Genomic DNA, 17,348 nt, shown 5'->3' on the forward strand with positions numbered 1-17,348 from the left:
AAAACAATGGTTCGTTTTATTACAGTAATACAATTGAGAAAATAAATAGAATTAATTCAAGTAATGTAGAATAGCATGCTGGAGCCAGTCACATTTTTATTCAGTTTCTTTATAATATCTGTATCAGTCAGACGAAAATGTTAACATCTCAAGTACAAAAATACTACAGTGCTTAACATTTACAAAATAACACTGAGTTCATTGAAGCTTTTGTGACAACATACCCCGATAGTACTACTTTGTCACACTTCTTCCATTATTATAGGAGTTTTGGCAAATTAAAAAAAAAGTAAAAGTCATAAAACCCAAAATGTATGATTTATGACACATCAAATGTAAAAACAAATTAAAAGAAAAATGCAGAATTTGTCGAGAAGGTTCTGCAGTGTTCATGGCAATAAAGTTTCAATAAATTTATTTATTTACTCCTGAACGTTTAGAAGAGCTGGTGAGTTCATTAAACACATACTGACCTTTTGTGACAACATGCCCCAATAGCAAAACATGTTGCTACACTATATGGGGCAAGTTGTCACAATGGAACTTGCCATTATTTTATGTGTTTCAGCAAATTCTAAAGAGTTAAAACATTCTGAAACCCATTTTTATGACAATTTTAAACATTAAATGTGTCATTTTATGACACATCGCATGTAAACAACAAACTATGCAAAATTAATATTACAGCAAACATCTAGTCCTGGTGTTTTCTAATGTATTGATATTAAAATATCATTGTGCGGTGCTCATGGCAAAAAGAGTTTCAGAAGCATTTTCTTTACTTCTTTCATCGAACACGAGTTGACCTTTTGTGACAACATGCCCCAATAGCAATACATGTTGCCACACTGTATGGGGTAAGTTGTCACATTCAGAACAATCTTTGTTGTTATCATAGGAGTGAAGAGTAAAGCAATTATGAAACTCAAAATGTATGATTTTCACATATCAAATGTAAAAACAAAAAAACTATAGCAATATTAAAGCAAACAATTATCCCTAGATTCCTAATGTATTAATAATAAATGATCATGCTTTAGCAGTGCTGTTCTGCAAGTCCTAATGGCAATAAAGTTCAATTGATTGAAACTGATAATCATCTCTTAACATATGAAATGCACAACAAAATAATATTTTTCAAAACAACTGCTTAATTGATTACAGAAGAAGGCAAGCTGAGCGATCCTGCAGGTATCACACACACACACACACACACACACACACACACACACACACTGGTCCTGAGGCCAGAGAGTGTTTTCCTCAGGACTTACAAACGCAGGAGGAATGCGGTTTAGTTTCCCCCTCATTAATACAACATCCCTGCAGTGCGTTCGGTTTCAGCCGTGTGCAGAAGATGTTGTAAGTTTAAAGATTTAAACAGCTTACAAAGTTGCCCCGGGTGCTTTCGTTGCCATCAGTTAATTCCTGTAATTTATGGGTTTTGCTGCTGTCTGTGAGAGGAGAAGCTGAAGTGGGTCATGATTCGTTTGACAGTGATTTCCACAGAACAGCCTTTCAAGTGATGATAATGAAGATGAAGAGTGTTTAATGGGCAAATACAGCAGTGTTGAGTATAAAAATCTGCACGGAAAAAATCAGAGATGTTGCTGGAAATACAAAGACTTTTTTTTCTTCTTTTTTTCAGATTTTTGGAATATTTATTTATTTTGTGTCGTAATACTATCATTAAAAATATTAATGCATAAATTCAGGTTTTAAAATAAATGTTACATTTAAATGTAAGATATGTTACGTTTAATAAGATTACAAATCAAATGTGAATAAATTAGGGCAATTTTTACCCGATAAATACTGAAATCATAATACTTAGATGCTTTATTATTATTAATCAGTGTTATTTTTATCAGTATTTTGAATTATGGAAATTAACATTTTATGATAGATTTAATTACAAGAGTATAAAACCTACAGAAAATGCATTTAAAATTAGATAAAAACTTATGAAGGCACGGGGGGAACGTTTCTGAGACAGTTATAATGTGAAAAAATAAAATAAAATAAAAAAGACAAAATCTATTTGTATAGTTAAAGAAATTCTTTAATGAAGAACACATAAATAGTTTAGAGTCCGCCCATTAACTATGTTAATAATATCTTTTACACAAAACTCTTGCATTATTCAACCATTGTGTTTATAGATTGATTGAACTTCACTAAATACAGACCATGAGAACCTGTCGCCTTTCCTCATCTGTGACTCTCTGTGCCGCTGAAGTCACATCAGTTCATGTCTGAATCTCATTAAAAGTTTGTGACGTTAATGTCAGGCAGGCTGAGGTCTGATCAGATGTTTGAAGCCACCTGAAGACGCTCAGCAGGAGACAATTTCCAGAATTCAGTTCATGAAGATGAGAAGAAATGATGTTCCTGAAAGTGCTGCAGCAGTAATGATGCAGTCTCCAGCAGTGACACACTTTCAGCTGAACACGTGCCTCATGTTTTAGAAGTCCTCAACCTTTTAACTACTGGATTATTGAACACATTGGATTTTAAGCTGTACCCTAAAAAAGCTTCAATAATTTTATTGTGTCTCTTTATTTACATTGAAAAAAAAATGCATTAAATTTACAATTTTTTTAAGGTAGGTGGTTGCAATCAATTGATTTTAGCTACATTTAAATAAACAAATTTAGTTAACTAACTTTCAACATTTTTTGTTTCATTTAAATGTAGCTAAAATAAATTGTTTGCAACCACTTACAGTACCTTAAAAAACAGTATCACATTTGTTTTCAGTGTACTTTTTCCTAATATTAAAGTTTTAAGTGTTGAAAGATCTTTTTCAAACAAATTTAAGATCATAATTATCATTATTATTGTTAAACGTTTACATAAGCTTTAAATTTTTTGCTTTGGGCAGACACTTATCCAAAGTGAAAACATAAATTGTGTGTGTGTGTGTGTGTGTATATATATATATATATATATATATATATATATATATATTTGTCATAATTTTTTCTCATAAATTTGACTATCTCAGCAATTTTTTTCAACTCAAATAAAACATATTTGAGTTCATTATAATCCTAATTAACACCTTTTATGCCGTGATTTCAATTTGCCAATTTGGATCTGTCATAATTTTGACTGTTTATCTCATATAAACAGTCATGCAATATGTCCTAATTCTCATCTTTTGTCCATTTCTAGTATCTAGTATATCATAATTTGGATTTATGACATGATTTTGACTTTTCATCTCAAGAATAATAACTTTTTTGTGTCATTATGACCACTTTTAATATCATAATTGTGACTTTTCATCATTTCTATTTTGTATTACAATTATGCATTTTTACCAAATCATGATTTTTATTTTTATTATGTGGTGGAATTAATTACAGATTTACATAATTACCGTTTAGTCTGTAGAAAAATACAGAGAAATAAGAAATTGCATTGAGTATATTTTTTAATTAGCCGTAAGCCAAAGACAAAACGTCACAATATTGCAATTATTGTGCAATTGTTCTATTGTTTAATTTCTTTGAATTGCAAATTTAATTTGCATTGCAAACAATAAAGGTAGATTCAAATCAGCTTAAAAAAGAATCAATAATGCATGCAATAATGTTTGCAAACATGAGACAAATCCAAATTCTGCTGTGTTGATTCAGTTCAGTTCAATAACTGTGAAGTTAATCAATTCTAAAACAAATAGAGTTAAGCATCTCTTCTGAAGACAGTGGAGTCAGTTTATTAATAAAAGTGCTGCTGATGTTATTAACAGCTTCAGTTCAGCTCTAAAGCAGCTCTGCAGAACACAACAGTGAATTATGGCCAGTCCACATTTATGAATTGACTGTGGATTTCACATTTCTGCCATGGTGTATTATATATTTGATCTGGTGCTTTGAGTTGTTCCTCAGATGAACATCAGAAAGGCTTCTCGAGCTCATCGTTGTGCATCTGTCTCTGATGAATCCATGGCTCTGGGCGACGGCATGCAGCGCTCCTATAAAAGCAATAAAAGCCAACAATGGCTTTTCAAAAATTAACGCAGCATCTCCATATTGATGAGGAAACACATCCAATCTTTGTTTTTTGCCTTTCTTTAAATGTCACAGTGATGGATGCCATATTTGCAGCATGCCATAATCAACTGTTTTTTGATATTTTGACTAATGCTGCTATTGTATTATAGCCAGCAAAAGGCATAATCACTCAGATATGGGAATGCAGACGGCGAGGGGGGCGTGTATGTAAATGAGCGCATATGCATTAATGCATGACCCTATAAGAATAACAATCAGGCCTTCGGGCGCTAAAGCAGGTGTCGTTAATAGTCACGCCGGAAGCTCTGAGCCCCAACTCACTGCCTCCACGCTGCTCTATTTTCAGCATCTCCTATTATTATTTTACGCTTATCTGAGCCTATTCAATGCTCTTTCTGTTCCGGACGCCGTGTGTATCTTTATGTCTCTGTCAGAGGAAGTATGCATGTGTTTCTACAGATGTGTGCTGGAGTTTATCCAGCAGATATTTCCAGTCGTATTAATGAGACAGATGCGGGTGTTATTATGGAGATGTTTTTATTATGCACAAATTTTTTTTTTTTAATGTAGACAGAGATAAAACAAGAGGAAATACATTTTATTTAATTAGCAATTTATTCATTTTAAGACTTTCTATTTAATTAAATGTCACTCTTAAAATAAGCGTTGTTCTATTTTCTGTTGAGTTTATTTATTAATACGAACTCAGACATCACATAAAAGGAAAACATTTTATATATATATATAATTTATTTAATTTATTAATTTACTTATTTCTGTGTCATTTTATTTTATATGTAATTATTAAAAAAGATATACATATAAATCAAACATATGGCATAAAACTCATAATTATGATATACGATAATTACAGTAATACTTAGTATTAAATGTAATAATTATGACACAGGTCTGAATTATGAGATAACAATCCTTATTTATGACATAAAATAATGACAGATGTCCTATTAGATGGAAATCCAAATTATGACAAACATTTATAATTATGCAATATTTATGAGAAAATTTTTGCTTTATAAAAAGTAACAAATATTAAATAAAACTCCAAAATTATGTCAGAAATCATTTTAATGAGACTAAGTCCTGTTTATGAAAATCTCAATTCTAAAAGAAAGTAAGAATTACGTTTTATTTATGAGATTATGACATGAATCCAAATCATGAGATATTAAATGCGGACATAAAAATCAATATTTAGGACAACTGTATGTATGCGATGAAACTTTAAAGTCCAAATTATGAGCATTTATAGGAATAAAAATACAAGTGATGATTATGACATAAAATGTTACATTTATGAGATGAAAAGTCAAAATGAAATAAATAATTTATGGGATTAAAATCCATAATTATGACATCACCTGTCAATCAAATATCAGATCCATGTGAGTCCTCACACACCTGTCTTCCGTCAGTGGGCGTGTCTCTGATATCCGCTCTCTGATTGGCTCCTCAGGAGGCAGTGCTGTAAGGCAGATCCATTCATCGTCTCTCCAGTGGGCTGATGGGAAGCCCCCCCCCCCCCCCCCCCACAGCAGTCTGTCAGAGTGACTGATGGAGCGCAGAGGAACCTCAAACCTCCCGCAGATGCTCCACCAAAAGCTCTTCCTTCTCATCATATGACAATCATGTGCAAATTACAATACAGCCACTACATTATGACATAAAAAATTCTACTTACTAAATGAAAAGCCAAAATTATGACATATTAATTCATTTATAAGATAAAAAAATCCAAATTCTTACATAAAAAGTCCTATTTATGAGATTAGTCATATATCTATTAGAGGAAATAAAGTTGACATAAGTTGCCTTTTCTTGTCAAAGTTGCCGTAATTTTGACTTTTCATCTCATTTATGATTTTTTTGTGTCATAATTTTTCCTTTTAATCTTAATCATAATCAAAATGATGTCATACTTTTGATGTATTCCAGCAGTCAATATAATACAGTTTAATATTTTTGTGATATTCATAATATTTATTAATTAGGCCTATATTCAAAATTGAAGGCAGCATTTAAACTTTTTAAGCTGAAGCACATGGAAATGTTTTAAAGTGTGTTTTCTCCTGATGGATGTTGAGATAGCCTATTAGATTAATATTGAATTGAATTGAATAGTCAAGTGCCTCTTCTATGTGCTAACTGTCCTTTTCGAGTTTAGGAGTCTACAGTCCAATTCTTATTAACCCTTTTTTGCTTGTCAGCCTGTCAGCTTTCACTAAAAGGCTATGATGTAATGAATGCAGCTCAACAGCGCCAGAGCGCAGATTCACGCAGCAGTGCTGCCACCTTGTGGCTACTGTTCATCATTACACCTTCACACTTCAGTCACGTGTGCCCCGGATGTGAATAGAAACAATACGAAGCTTTTCGAAGCATTGAATCAATTGAAAAATGAAGTTTCGAAGCACTTGATACAGCACATGCTGGCGACACCTGCTGGTGAATAATTCGTAAAAGCATTAAGAATTAAAAAAAGATTCCAAACTTACAAACAAATTGATTTTTTAGAAATATAGTACCATTTAAAAAAAATACATAAACACTTGAATACTATTAAACATTAGTGCTTGTGTTATGTGTTTTAAGTAAAATCAATCACTTAACACACAATGAACTAAATTAATTATTTTATGAATTAATTGATTTATGTAATTATTTCATTGATTAAGTGTTTTCATTAGAGCTGTCTATAAAAACCAGCAGGCAACAGCAATGTTATCAGGCAGGAGAAGAAGGTGGATTTAAATCTATCGTAAACTCTAGTTATTATTTTTTAATCTAAGATTTGATTTGTATGTTGAAATTACTGAATGTTTTTACACAAACTAAAGCCATCTGTGTTACAGGAGAGTTTTATTTAGGATTTTAGAACACTAAAGGATATTTTGCTCACTGAATTTAAACCTAACAGAGCACTCAGATCTTTAGGATCGAGTCAGTTAGAAACACCAAGGGTTCACACAAAACAAGAGAAGTCTGCTTTCAGTTATTATGCTTAACCTTTGATTAAAAGGGTCTGCTAAATGACTAAGTGTTAATAAAAAATGCATGTAAATAGAAGTGCATTACATACGTTTACAGATTGAGAGACGAGTGCAAATGCTTTCTGTGCACACTGAAAGTTGTCAGAAAGCAGAAAGTTGAGAAGTTTCTCATCCAGCACTTGACTTCTCCTGTGAGACTCCTTCAACTTTAAATGAGATCCGACTCAGTCTCTGCCTGTCTAACAACTCTCAGTTTCTCTCAGACTGTCGTCAAGGGTTTTGTTTTCTGTATAAAGTTGGTCTGAATTATCATGCATAGCCTATGGGATATGCACTTTGTTGGCATGCATATAATATAATACACACCTAGTCCACACCTTTAAACAACTGTGAATCATATGCATGCCAAAAAGTAAGTTTGTGCATACAAGTATAGGCCATGCAAAATAGAAAATCGTGGCAATGAAACACACATTCATGAGATCGGGTTAAACAGCATTCGTGAATGTCGCCCTGCCATCATAAAACATCTCCTAAACGGTTTGAAGACGGAGTAAATGTATTTGTTTGCTGTGAAGACTCGTTGATATGCGAGGCGTGTGTTTGTGTCCTCAGGAGCTGATGTGATTTACTTACAGATTCAGCTGTTGTCAAATCAATCAAAGTGTTTGTTTCATCTCGCAGCGTCAGAAGAACCTCATCCAACATGATTTAGCGGCTCTACAGGGATTTACACAAAAATGATTGACCCTTAAACAAAATGAAAACACATCACGTCCGGCTGACACAGAATATGCCGTCACGATGAAATTATATAAAACTGATGTGAAAATATGGTTAGGATGAGTAAATGTTTAATGTTTGGGTTTTTGCTGAAATTAATTTGAGCAGTAATAATAGTGATCTCTAAACATTAATAAATATATAAAATAGATTTTTCATATTTTTTAAATAATATAAATTTTACATATTTATATAACAAATGTAAATATATATATATTTTCTAGTAGGCTACCTAATCTTGAATTTAAACTTCAAAATAATTTATATTAAAAAGTATACATTAAGCATTTTTTCTACTTAAATTAAAATACAACATAGAGTTAACACATTTACATTATAAAATGTGTACATATATATATATTAACATAAATTGTAAAACATAAAATGTACCTACAGTACAGACCAAAAGTTTGGAAACATTACTTTTTTTTAATGAAGTTTTTTCTGCTCATCAAGCCTGCATTTATTTGATCAAACATACAGAAAAAATTGTAATATTGGGATATATTATTACAATTTAAAATAATTGTTTTTAAATGTATTATACTTTAAATGATCTTTTATTTCTGTGATGCAAAGCTGATTTTTTAGGATCATTATCACATGATCCTTTAGAAATCATTCTAATATGATGATTCATTATCAAAGTTGGAAACAGTTCTGCTGCTTAATATTTTTTCAGAACATGTGATACTTTTTTAGGATACTTTGATGAATAAAAAGTTAAAAAAAAAGAAGCTATGTTTTTAAAACATCAATATTTTGTAATAACAATATACACTATTGGTCAGTAATTTGGGGTCAGTAATTTTTCTTTTTCTTTTTTCTTTAAATAAAATCAATACTTTTATTCAGCAAGGATGTGTTAAATTGATAAAAAGTGATAGTAAAGAAGATATCTTATTAGAATTTTTATTATTTTAAATAAATGCAGTTCTTTTTAAGCTTTTATTGATCAAATATATTAGCCAGCAGAACTGTATCCAACACTCATAATAAATCAGAATATTAGAATGATTTCTAAATGATCATGTGATCGACTGATGTTACATGTGACACTGAAGGCTGGAGGAATGATGCTGAAAATTCAGCTGCGCATCACAGGAATAAATTATTTTTTTGAAGTATATTCAAATAGAAAACTATTATTTTAAGTTGTAATAATATTTCACAATATTACTGATTTTTTCTGTATTTTTGATCAAATAAATGCAGGCTTGATGAGCAGAAGAAACTTCTTTCAAAAACATTAAAAATAGTAATTTTTCCAAACTTTTGGTCTGTACAGTATGTATATCGAAGTATAGAAATGACTATAATGTCAATACATAAAAAAATATTTTAACATATATTAATATTTTAACATAACAAATATTTTAAATATTAAGATACATTTATTCATAAAATAATGTGCATTTGTCTAAACATGTTTTACATCTCTTACAGTAGAGCAGAATGATCCATTTCACCTGATTTTCACTGCTCAGAAAACACATTTAAGACACATAAAAAAGACAAAAAAGACAAAGACAAAATGTTTATTCACTGTCAGCCTGCGACTGCAGCTCTTCCTGAAACACTGGCAGTGTCAAATAAGGCAAAGGGCGTATAGATCATATGGATTTGTACAGATTTGCACTAACAACAGTTATACATTCACCAGTTTCTGTATGTGTGATATCTTATAGATCTATATATATATATATATTTATAAATGTATTCTTAAAGAAGTGTGAGGGAAGCGGGTGACAGAAGAGATGCTCGCCGTTATAAAGCTGACTCAGTCTTCATATGACATAAATCTACTCTCTGTGATCTCTAATAAAATAAAACAAAATAGAAATATATTATGCTCACCATATATAGCTCTTAAACTGTGTACTTTGCATTGGATAAATAAAATCTGTTCAGTTCTATATAGTCATTTAATGTGCTGTGTTTGGAAAGAAACTCACATACACACATCAGCATAGTGTTGCACACACACACACACACACACACGCACACACACACACACACACACACACACACACACACACACACGTCCTAGTCTAATAAACATGGTCTAAAGATCTAGTGCAGAAACCCAACAGATGGTCAGTGACTTCAGAGATGAATTTGCACAAAAGCTTCAATCACATCTAAAGCTGTTTTACAAATAGGCTACATAGAAAAATAGAGTCCTCTGAATGCCCTTTTTACAATTATAGATAGATTATAGATTTATCTGAAAATATCAGTGTAGTTAGTGGTGGAGGATTGAGTGTTTGCGAAAGGGAAGTGAGTGAACTTCTTACAGTAATATATATATATATACTTAGTTTTTGCAAAGAATACCTTGCTGACAATAATAATACCATGGTATTTTTGTAAGAGATGGGCAGTTACTGTCCTTAACAGAGATATTTTGTTTAATACTTGGTTACAAGTTAGTGAAGCCCCGCCTACACTGACACCTCATTGGTCCAAAAGCCCACTGCATATGTTTGGGGTTGTTAAGATTTGTTAATGTTTTTGAATGAAGTCTCTTCTGCTCAATAAGGCAGCATTTATTTGATTAAAAATACAGATAAATTGTTAGATATTATTACAATTTAAAACAACTGTGTTCTATATGAGTATATGTTAAAATGTAATTTATTTCTGTGATTTTCAGCATCATTACTCCAGTCTTCAGTGATAAGTAAATTAACTATATATGGAGAGAGTTAAATTTCACACCACCAAAAAATGTTTTACCAAAAAATATTTTAATGTGAAGAAAAATATTTGTAAAAGGTTTTTGTTTTCAGGATTTTTTGATGAAGAAAAACGTTAAAAAGAACATAATTTATTTCTAATATAAATTTTTAAATATCCTTACTGTCAATTTTGTATCAGTTTAATGCATCCTTGATGGATAAAAGTATTAATCTCTTTTAATTTAAAATTCTATATATTCTGACATTATAAGAGGAACATGTTTAATTCTGTTGCACCAGAAAAAAAGAAAAAATATTTTAAAATGAATTGTTTTTAAACTATTATTGAAATTAATTTTAATAAATTTAAATAAATTAATATTGACATTATTAGAGTAGGTACTTTGTTTTACTTCTCTCTCACTCTCTCTCAACAAATATTTTTAATTATTTAAAGTTCATTTGGAAATTATAAATTAATTTACCCCAAATTGAGAATTTACCCCAAATTCTCATTAAATGTAAAATATTTATATTTTAATTATAATATTTTAAATATGAAGTAATTAATTAATGCGTCTACATAGTATTTATTGTACTGAATTCAATTCAAGTTTAATCAAAACAAAATCATGGTGTTCAGATAGGATGATTTTTACTTAATTACTATTACAATAATGAGAAGCTAAAAAGATGGATGCATTTAATTAAGTAAAGAGAATTTGAGAAAATGTGTATATATAAAATCATATATTAAAATGGATTTAATTTTTCACTTTATCGATTCTAATATAAATCTTTTTAATCTGTCAATTTTGTAGCAATTTAATGCATCATTGATGGATAAATGTATTAATCTCTTTTAATTTAAAACCCTAGTTGACCCCAATCTCTTACACTTGCATTAATTTATTTGTATACTAAACATTTTACACTAGGCTCAGTTGTGGTAGATGAGCAAGTCACTGGTAACTTGTGGAGTCAAGCCTGATTGGGACACACCTCCGACTATTTAATGGCAAATAAAGAGCAATTTATGTAAAGGTGTGATGTGCTCCGGGTTATCGACAGCTGAATCTCCAAAGAGGATGAGACTGTGTAATCATAAACGAGTCGAATTAGTCTCTGAAGCACTGATCAGACGACAGACAGGTAACAAGGGGTTAAAGCACGAGCGTCAGTACAGGTCTTTATAAGGTTTGGAGTAGTTAAACATCAAGTAGTCCATGTAGTAGAAGTCATACGCCCGCTGGCGCTCAGACGCGTTCAGCTGCGAGAAATAATGCTGTGTGATCTGAGTGGAAGTTCTGGCCGCTTTGGGGTTCCCGTCTTTGAACGAGGGGTACGACAGGTTCTCCGGCGCACCGATCTTTCGTAAAAGGAAGTTGGCGTCTTCTTCTAAGGTCTCGACCTTCCCGATGAAGTCGTAGTGAAGATGGCAGGGGCTACAGAGCTGGTCGGCCGCTTCCCAATGGATGTCCATTCCCACGGGACGATGCACGTCTAAAAGATAGTGGATGAACTCTCGGAAGGTCACGCCGCTTCCCGTCTTCAGAGCCGTCTGCGATGCATTCACCCTGTATTTGGAGATGATGGGCTTTCCGAAGACGGGATGGTAGTAGGAATTAGGACTCTCGAATTTGTCCCTGAACGCAGACACCAGTCGCTCCATCGGCTCTCGGACGAAGAGGACTTTGGTGTACGTCTCTAAACGCTTCGTGATGCCCTGTCGGTCGAAGCTGTCCAGGCGTTTCAGGTGATTGTCGTAATGAACGGCCACGTGATTGATTTCCCGTGTCGAGTTGGCGACGCCGGCTAAAACCATCAGGACTCTCTTCCAGTTGGAGCATCCGGCTTTAGGCACCTCGCAGTACAGGAGTTTGTGACGGTCCTCCACGTAAATCCGCGAGACGAGATGCGGCGTTATCGTCCGTGAAATATTACTCCGATATTTCCCGCAGACCTCGCGTACGATCCGCCGGCGGGACTCTTGGACGTCAGAGAGACGGCGTGAGCTCTGCAGGGAAGAGTTCGTGTGGGGTCGCAGCACCGGGCTGGTCTTTAATAGTTTCCGGTGACGTTTTGTGACCCGCTGAGAGCCCGGGTCGTGCTCTCGGGACCCCGGCGTGGCGGCCTGTCGCTTCCACTGGGAGTCTGGCAGCTGCATCGGTGAGATGGGGTCAACGTCGCTCTCCTCTGAATGATGGTTGATCCGAGCCGAGACGCTGCCCACGACCTCACTGAACTGAGAGCACTGCTCCTTCAAACACACACACACACACACACACACACACACACACACACACACACACAGAGAGAGAGAGAGAGAGAGAGAGAGAGAGAGAGAGAAAAAACAAACCCATGAAGCATTCTGATATTATAAGAGGAACATGTTTAATTCTGTTGCACCAGAAAAGAAGAATAAATTAATTGTTATTTTATAGAATATAATAAATTGTAATAATTTTAAATAAATTAATATTGACATTTTAAGAGTAGTTACTTTGTTTTACTTCTCTCTCACTCTCTCTCAAAAAATATGTTTAATTATTAAAAATTCATTTAGAGATTATAAATGAATTTACTCCAAATTTTCATTGTCTAAAATATTTTTTTTTAAAATTGTAATATTTTAAATATGAAGCAATTAATTTATGCGTATACATGGTATTTATTGTCCTGAATTAAATTTCACATATAATTAAAACAAAAGCATTGTGTTCAGATAGGATGATTTTAATTAGGCTACTATTACAATAATGAGAAACTAAAAAAGATGGATGCATTTAAGTAAAGGGAATTAAAAAAAAAAAAAAAAAAAAAAAAAAAAAAATATATATATATATATATATATATATATATATATATATATATATATATATATATATATATATATATATACATATAAATGGATTTTAATATAACTTAAAATATTGATCGATGCCTTTAATAGGGAAGTGTAATAAAAAATTTAATAAATAAAAATGAACAATCCTAAAAACAAGGAAGATGTAAAAAATAAAATAAATAATAATATATATATATATAAAAGGAATGAATAGATAAATGTAAAAAACGAAATCCTAAAAGCAACATTTTAATAAAATATATAATGCATCGACAGAAAACGTGACAATGTTGATATTTAATCTATAATGCATAATGATGCATGGCCTATATATAATTTGGAAAGGTCTGCCTGGTGTCTCAGTATGTTTTGTAGCCATCAGATGGAGCCAGTCACCTGTTTGTGATCGCAGGATGAATGTGTCTCATTAAAGCTCATCTGTGTTCTGTGACTCACTCTGAATCTCTCTAATCCGCTAATTGACGAGGATTTCTGCTTAATTCTCAACGACACCTGATTTCCAAAAACACGTCGCCTGTGGCAAATATCAATTTAACTCTCTCATTTGAATTCATTAAGGTGCAATAAAGTCAATGAATTGAATAATTATAAATCCAGTAATAACGAGGTGATTAGTTCGTTATGAAGTCAGGGTTCATTTGATTAGTGACTGCAGGTTACAGCCCAGCAATCTGCCTCAGATGTGTTTCTGAAGAGCCCCATAGTGAAGAATGCAAAGTTTAAGAACAAAGAAGAACATCTGCATGATCTCACCTGTCTGGACTGAGTGGTTCCTCTGAACTTCACTCCTGAAAGACAGACAGACAGACGGAGAGAGAGACAGACAGACAGAGAGACAGATTAGTTGTGCTTGAGAAGAGAATAAAGAGTAAAAATAAAGATATGCATAATGGATTCTGCATAAAAAATGCCATCTTAAAAATGCATCCCAAGACCAAGCAGAATACAAAAACACGTCTTGTGTGAACAGCCCCAAGTGTGTGTGTGTGTGTGTGTGTGTGCACCACAGACATAAAGGCCACACGCTGTGTCTTTCTGATTCCATTTAAACAATCTCAAGCATTTCAAAGCGCTTATTCTGTAATTACAGAGTGAATGAGAAACATTCACTAATTACAGTTTTCCATGTGTAACCATGTGACCTTGCATGCTTCAAATGTGTAATCGAGAAGCACTCACATGCACATGCACACACACACACACACACACACACACACATACACACACACACACACACACACACACACACTCACACACACATGATATTGCAAACAATATCAAAAGAGTTTGTTTCTTCATCAGATTTGGAGAAATGTAGAATTCCATCACCAAGCTCACTGCAGTGAATGGGTGCCGTCAGAATAAGAGTCTGTTAAAAACATCACAATAATCCACAAATAATCCACAGCACTCCAGTCCACCAATAATCCATAATCCATCCATAGTCCATAATATTGCTTCTCCAAGTAAATATGTGGGTGGATTTTGTTGTGAGAGACAAACAGGAGATGGACTTTTTTCACTGGAGGAATTGTTATTATGGATTATGGACTCGTATTTTAATTTTGTTTCAGTTTTTGGCTTCTCCAGATGTGAACTGATGGACTGGAGTGATGTGGATTAATTGTGATGTTTTTATCAACTGTTTGGACTCTCATTCTGACGGCACCCATTCACTGCAGAGCATTCATTGATGATCAAGTGATGCAATGATACATTTCTAAAAAGAGTAAAATTTTAGCAAATTTTTGTTTTTAGGTGAACGATTCCTATAAGTGGCGTGCATGTTGTGAATTGACAAAGACCAGCACAAGTATCTGAATGCATGAAATGTGTAAGAAACACAGACCTACAGCAAATGGATGTATGCGCACACATACACCTTGATAACAAAACCACGTTCACATAAATAGTGTTTTGGTTTCTTGTGTGCATCTGAGTGGCTATGCTCATCACTGTCACCCGTCTTGCATCAGGGTTATGAATATTCATGATAAATACATTTGTCTACTTCTTCATTAGTTTAAGTGTGAGCACTGATTCCAGAGGAGAGTGACTTCTGCTTCTTAGTTCTCGAATGTTTTGACATGAGATGTTGTGTGGTGTGCTGCGGATAGAGAGCAGAGACTTCTGGGATTTTGCCTGAAGCGTTGATGTTCTCTCTTACTCCAAGATCACTGTAATACTGCTTCATCATAAGCAAAAAACACATCCAACCAGCTAAATATGCAACTGCACGTCAGCAAGAATTCACTGCATATTTAAAGTGCTAGTATTATGAGCAGCCAGAATAAAATAAATTAAATTTGAGCAATTTTATTTGAAATCAAAAATGCACAAGATTTTTGTAATGAAGTCTCACCAAGGCTGTAATTATTTGACGAAAATACATAAAAAATTTATAATATTATTACAATTTAAAATAAGTGATTTCTATGTGAATAAATGTTAAAATGTAATTTATTTCCGTGATCAAAACTGAATTTTTAAATAGCATCATTGCTTTACTCTTCAGTGTCACATGATCTTCAGAAATCATGAAAATATGCTTATTTGCGGCTCAAAAAAAAAAAATTCTGATAATTATCAATGTGGTAAACAGTGCTGCTTCACATTTTTGTAGAAATCTTGATACATTTTAATTTTCAGGATGCTTTGATGAATAGAAAGTTCAAAAGAACAACATTTATTTGAAATAGAAAACGTTCATAAACATCTTTTAAACTGTCACTTTTGATTAATGCATCCTTTTTAAATAAAAGTATTAATTTATTTAAAAAAATGATCATACTAACCCCAAACTTTTGATATAAGCACAACTGCTTTCAACATTGACAATAATCAGAAATGTTTTTTAAGCAGCAAATCAGCATATTAGAATGATTTCTGAAGATGCTGAATGATGCATCACAGCAATTAATTACATTTTAACATATTCATAGTTATATAGTGTCAATATACAGGTATATCGAATAGTAATAATATCTAGCAATTTTTCTATTTTTACTGTATTTTTAAACAAATCAATGCAACCTTTGTGAGCATAATTTTAGTTGACCTATTTTAGAAAATATAAAGAAATATTTACTTAATCGATTGCAGTTTGGAATGGATTTGAAGTTGATTTCAGTTTTGTACATTCGTGAACTCATTTCTAATAAGGCACAATCACACAGAGCAGAAGCACATGTTGTTTGCGTACGAATGCTCCAGCTGTACGTTGCGACTGGGTTCTGTAAACAAATGTTCCAGTCAGAAGTGAGACATGGGCTAAATAAATTAAACCCGTGCAGCAAACTTAAACACAGCTGTTAATTGGCAAGCAGTTGATTAAAATGCAAAAGAGCCCTTGACCTATAGAAACTCCCTCACACGCACACTGCTGCAGGAGATCTTCAGAGACGCTCCTCAAACATTGCGCTGAAACAACAACAGAGAGAGCGGATGCAGACACCTGACACGCGCTGAGAGGGAGGGCTGAGAAAACATCTTGTCATTCCCCATGCATGCTGGGAAGGATGATGCGCTTGATTTACACTGGAGATCTTCATATCTTCTGACTGAAGGGCAGAGATTTTAACCTCGTACGAGAGCGTTCCTGCAGCTCATGCACATTATGTTAAAGCAGTCAAATATGATAACGGCCTATAACATCAAGTCATCCTCTTCTGGCTTCAAAAGAAAAGTAGATCGGTACATTTTCCGAAGATGTTTGCATGCACAAAACTCATCGCTGCATGATGTGGCTTTACTACTTACTTTTCCCTTTTTTGAAAGACTGAATATCGTAAATCTGAGTACTTGTAATGCAGCTGAATAGCTTTTTTAACAAGATGCACACTTTAAGGTAATTAAAGTGAGTTAGGGGTTGTTTCAAAACCTATAAACTAACAATATGAGCAATATTAACAGGGATGCTTAGTAAAGAGTTGAAAATGAATGAATGCATAATCTGACATCAATCACCTATTTTTGGGAGTGT

The 17,348-nt window shown here is 33.1% G+C and overlaps 1 protein-coding gene across 1 annotated transcript in view; it reads right to left on the minus strand.

The window, feature by feature from the left end:
- Nucleotides 1-11,082: 11,082 nt before the first annotated feature.
- LOC113118100 (carbohydrate sulfotransferase 8-like) overlaps nt 11,083-17,348 on the minus strand; it is a 145,333-nt gene continuing 139,067 nt past the window's right edge. Inside the window, exons 3-4 of the mRNA XM_026287011.1 lie at nt 14,120-14,154; nt 11,083-12,757 (exon numbers count right to left, since the gene is read on the minus strand). Coding sequence (XP_026142796.1) covers nt 11,675-12,757; nt 14,120-14,154 — 1,118 coding nt within the window. The 3' untranslated portion in view covers nt 11,083-11,674. The remainder of the gene's footprint in view (nt 12,758-14,119; nt 14,155-17,348) is intronic.

Source organism: Carassius auratus, chromosome 18 (assembly GCF_003368295.1).
Source record: "Carassius auratus strain Wakin chromosome 18, ASM336829v1, whole genome shotgun sequence".
NCBI classification, from domain to species: domain Eukaryota; kingdom Metazoa; phylum Chordata; class Actinopteri; order Cypriniformes; family Cyprinidae; genus Carassius; species Carassius auratus.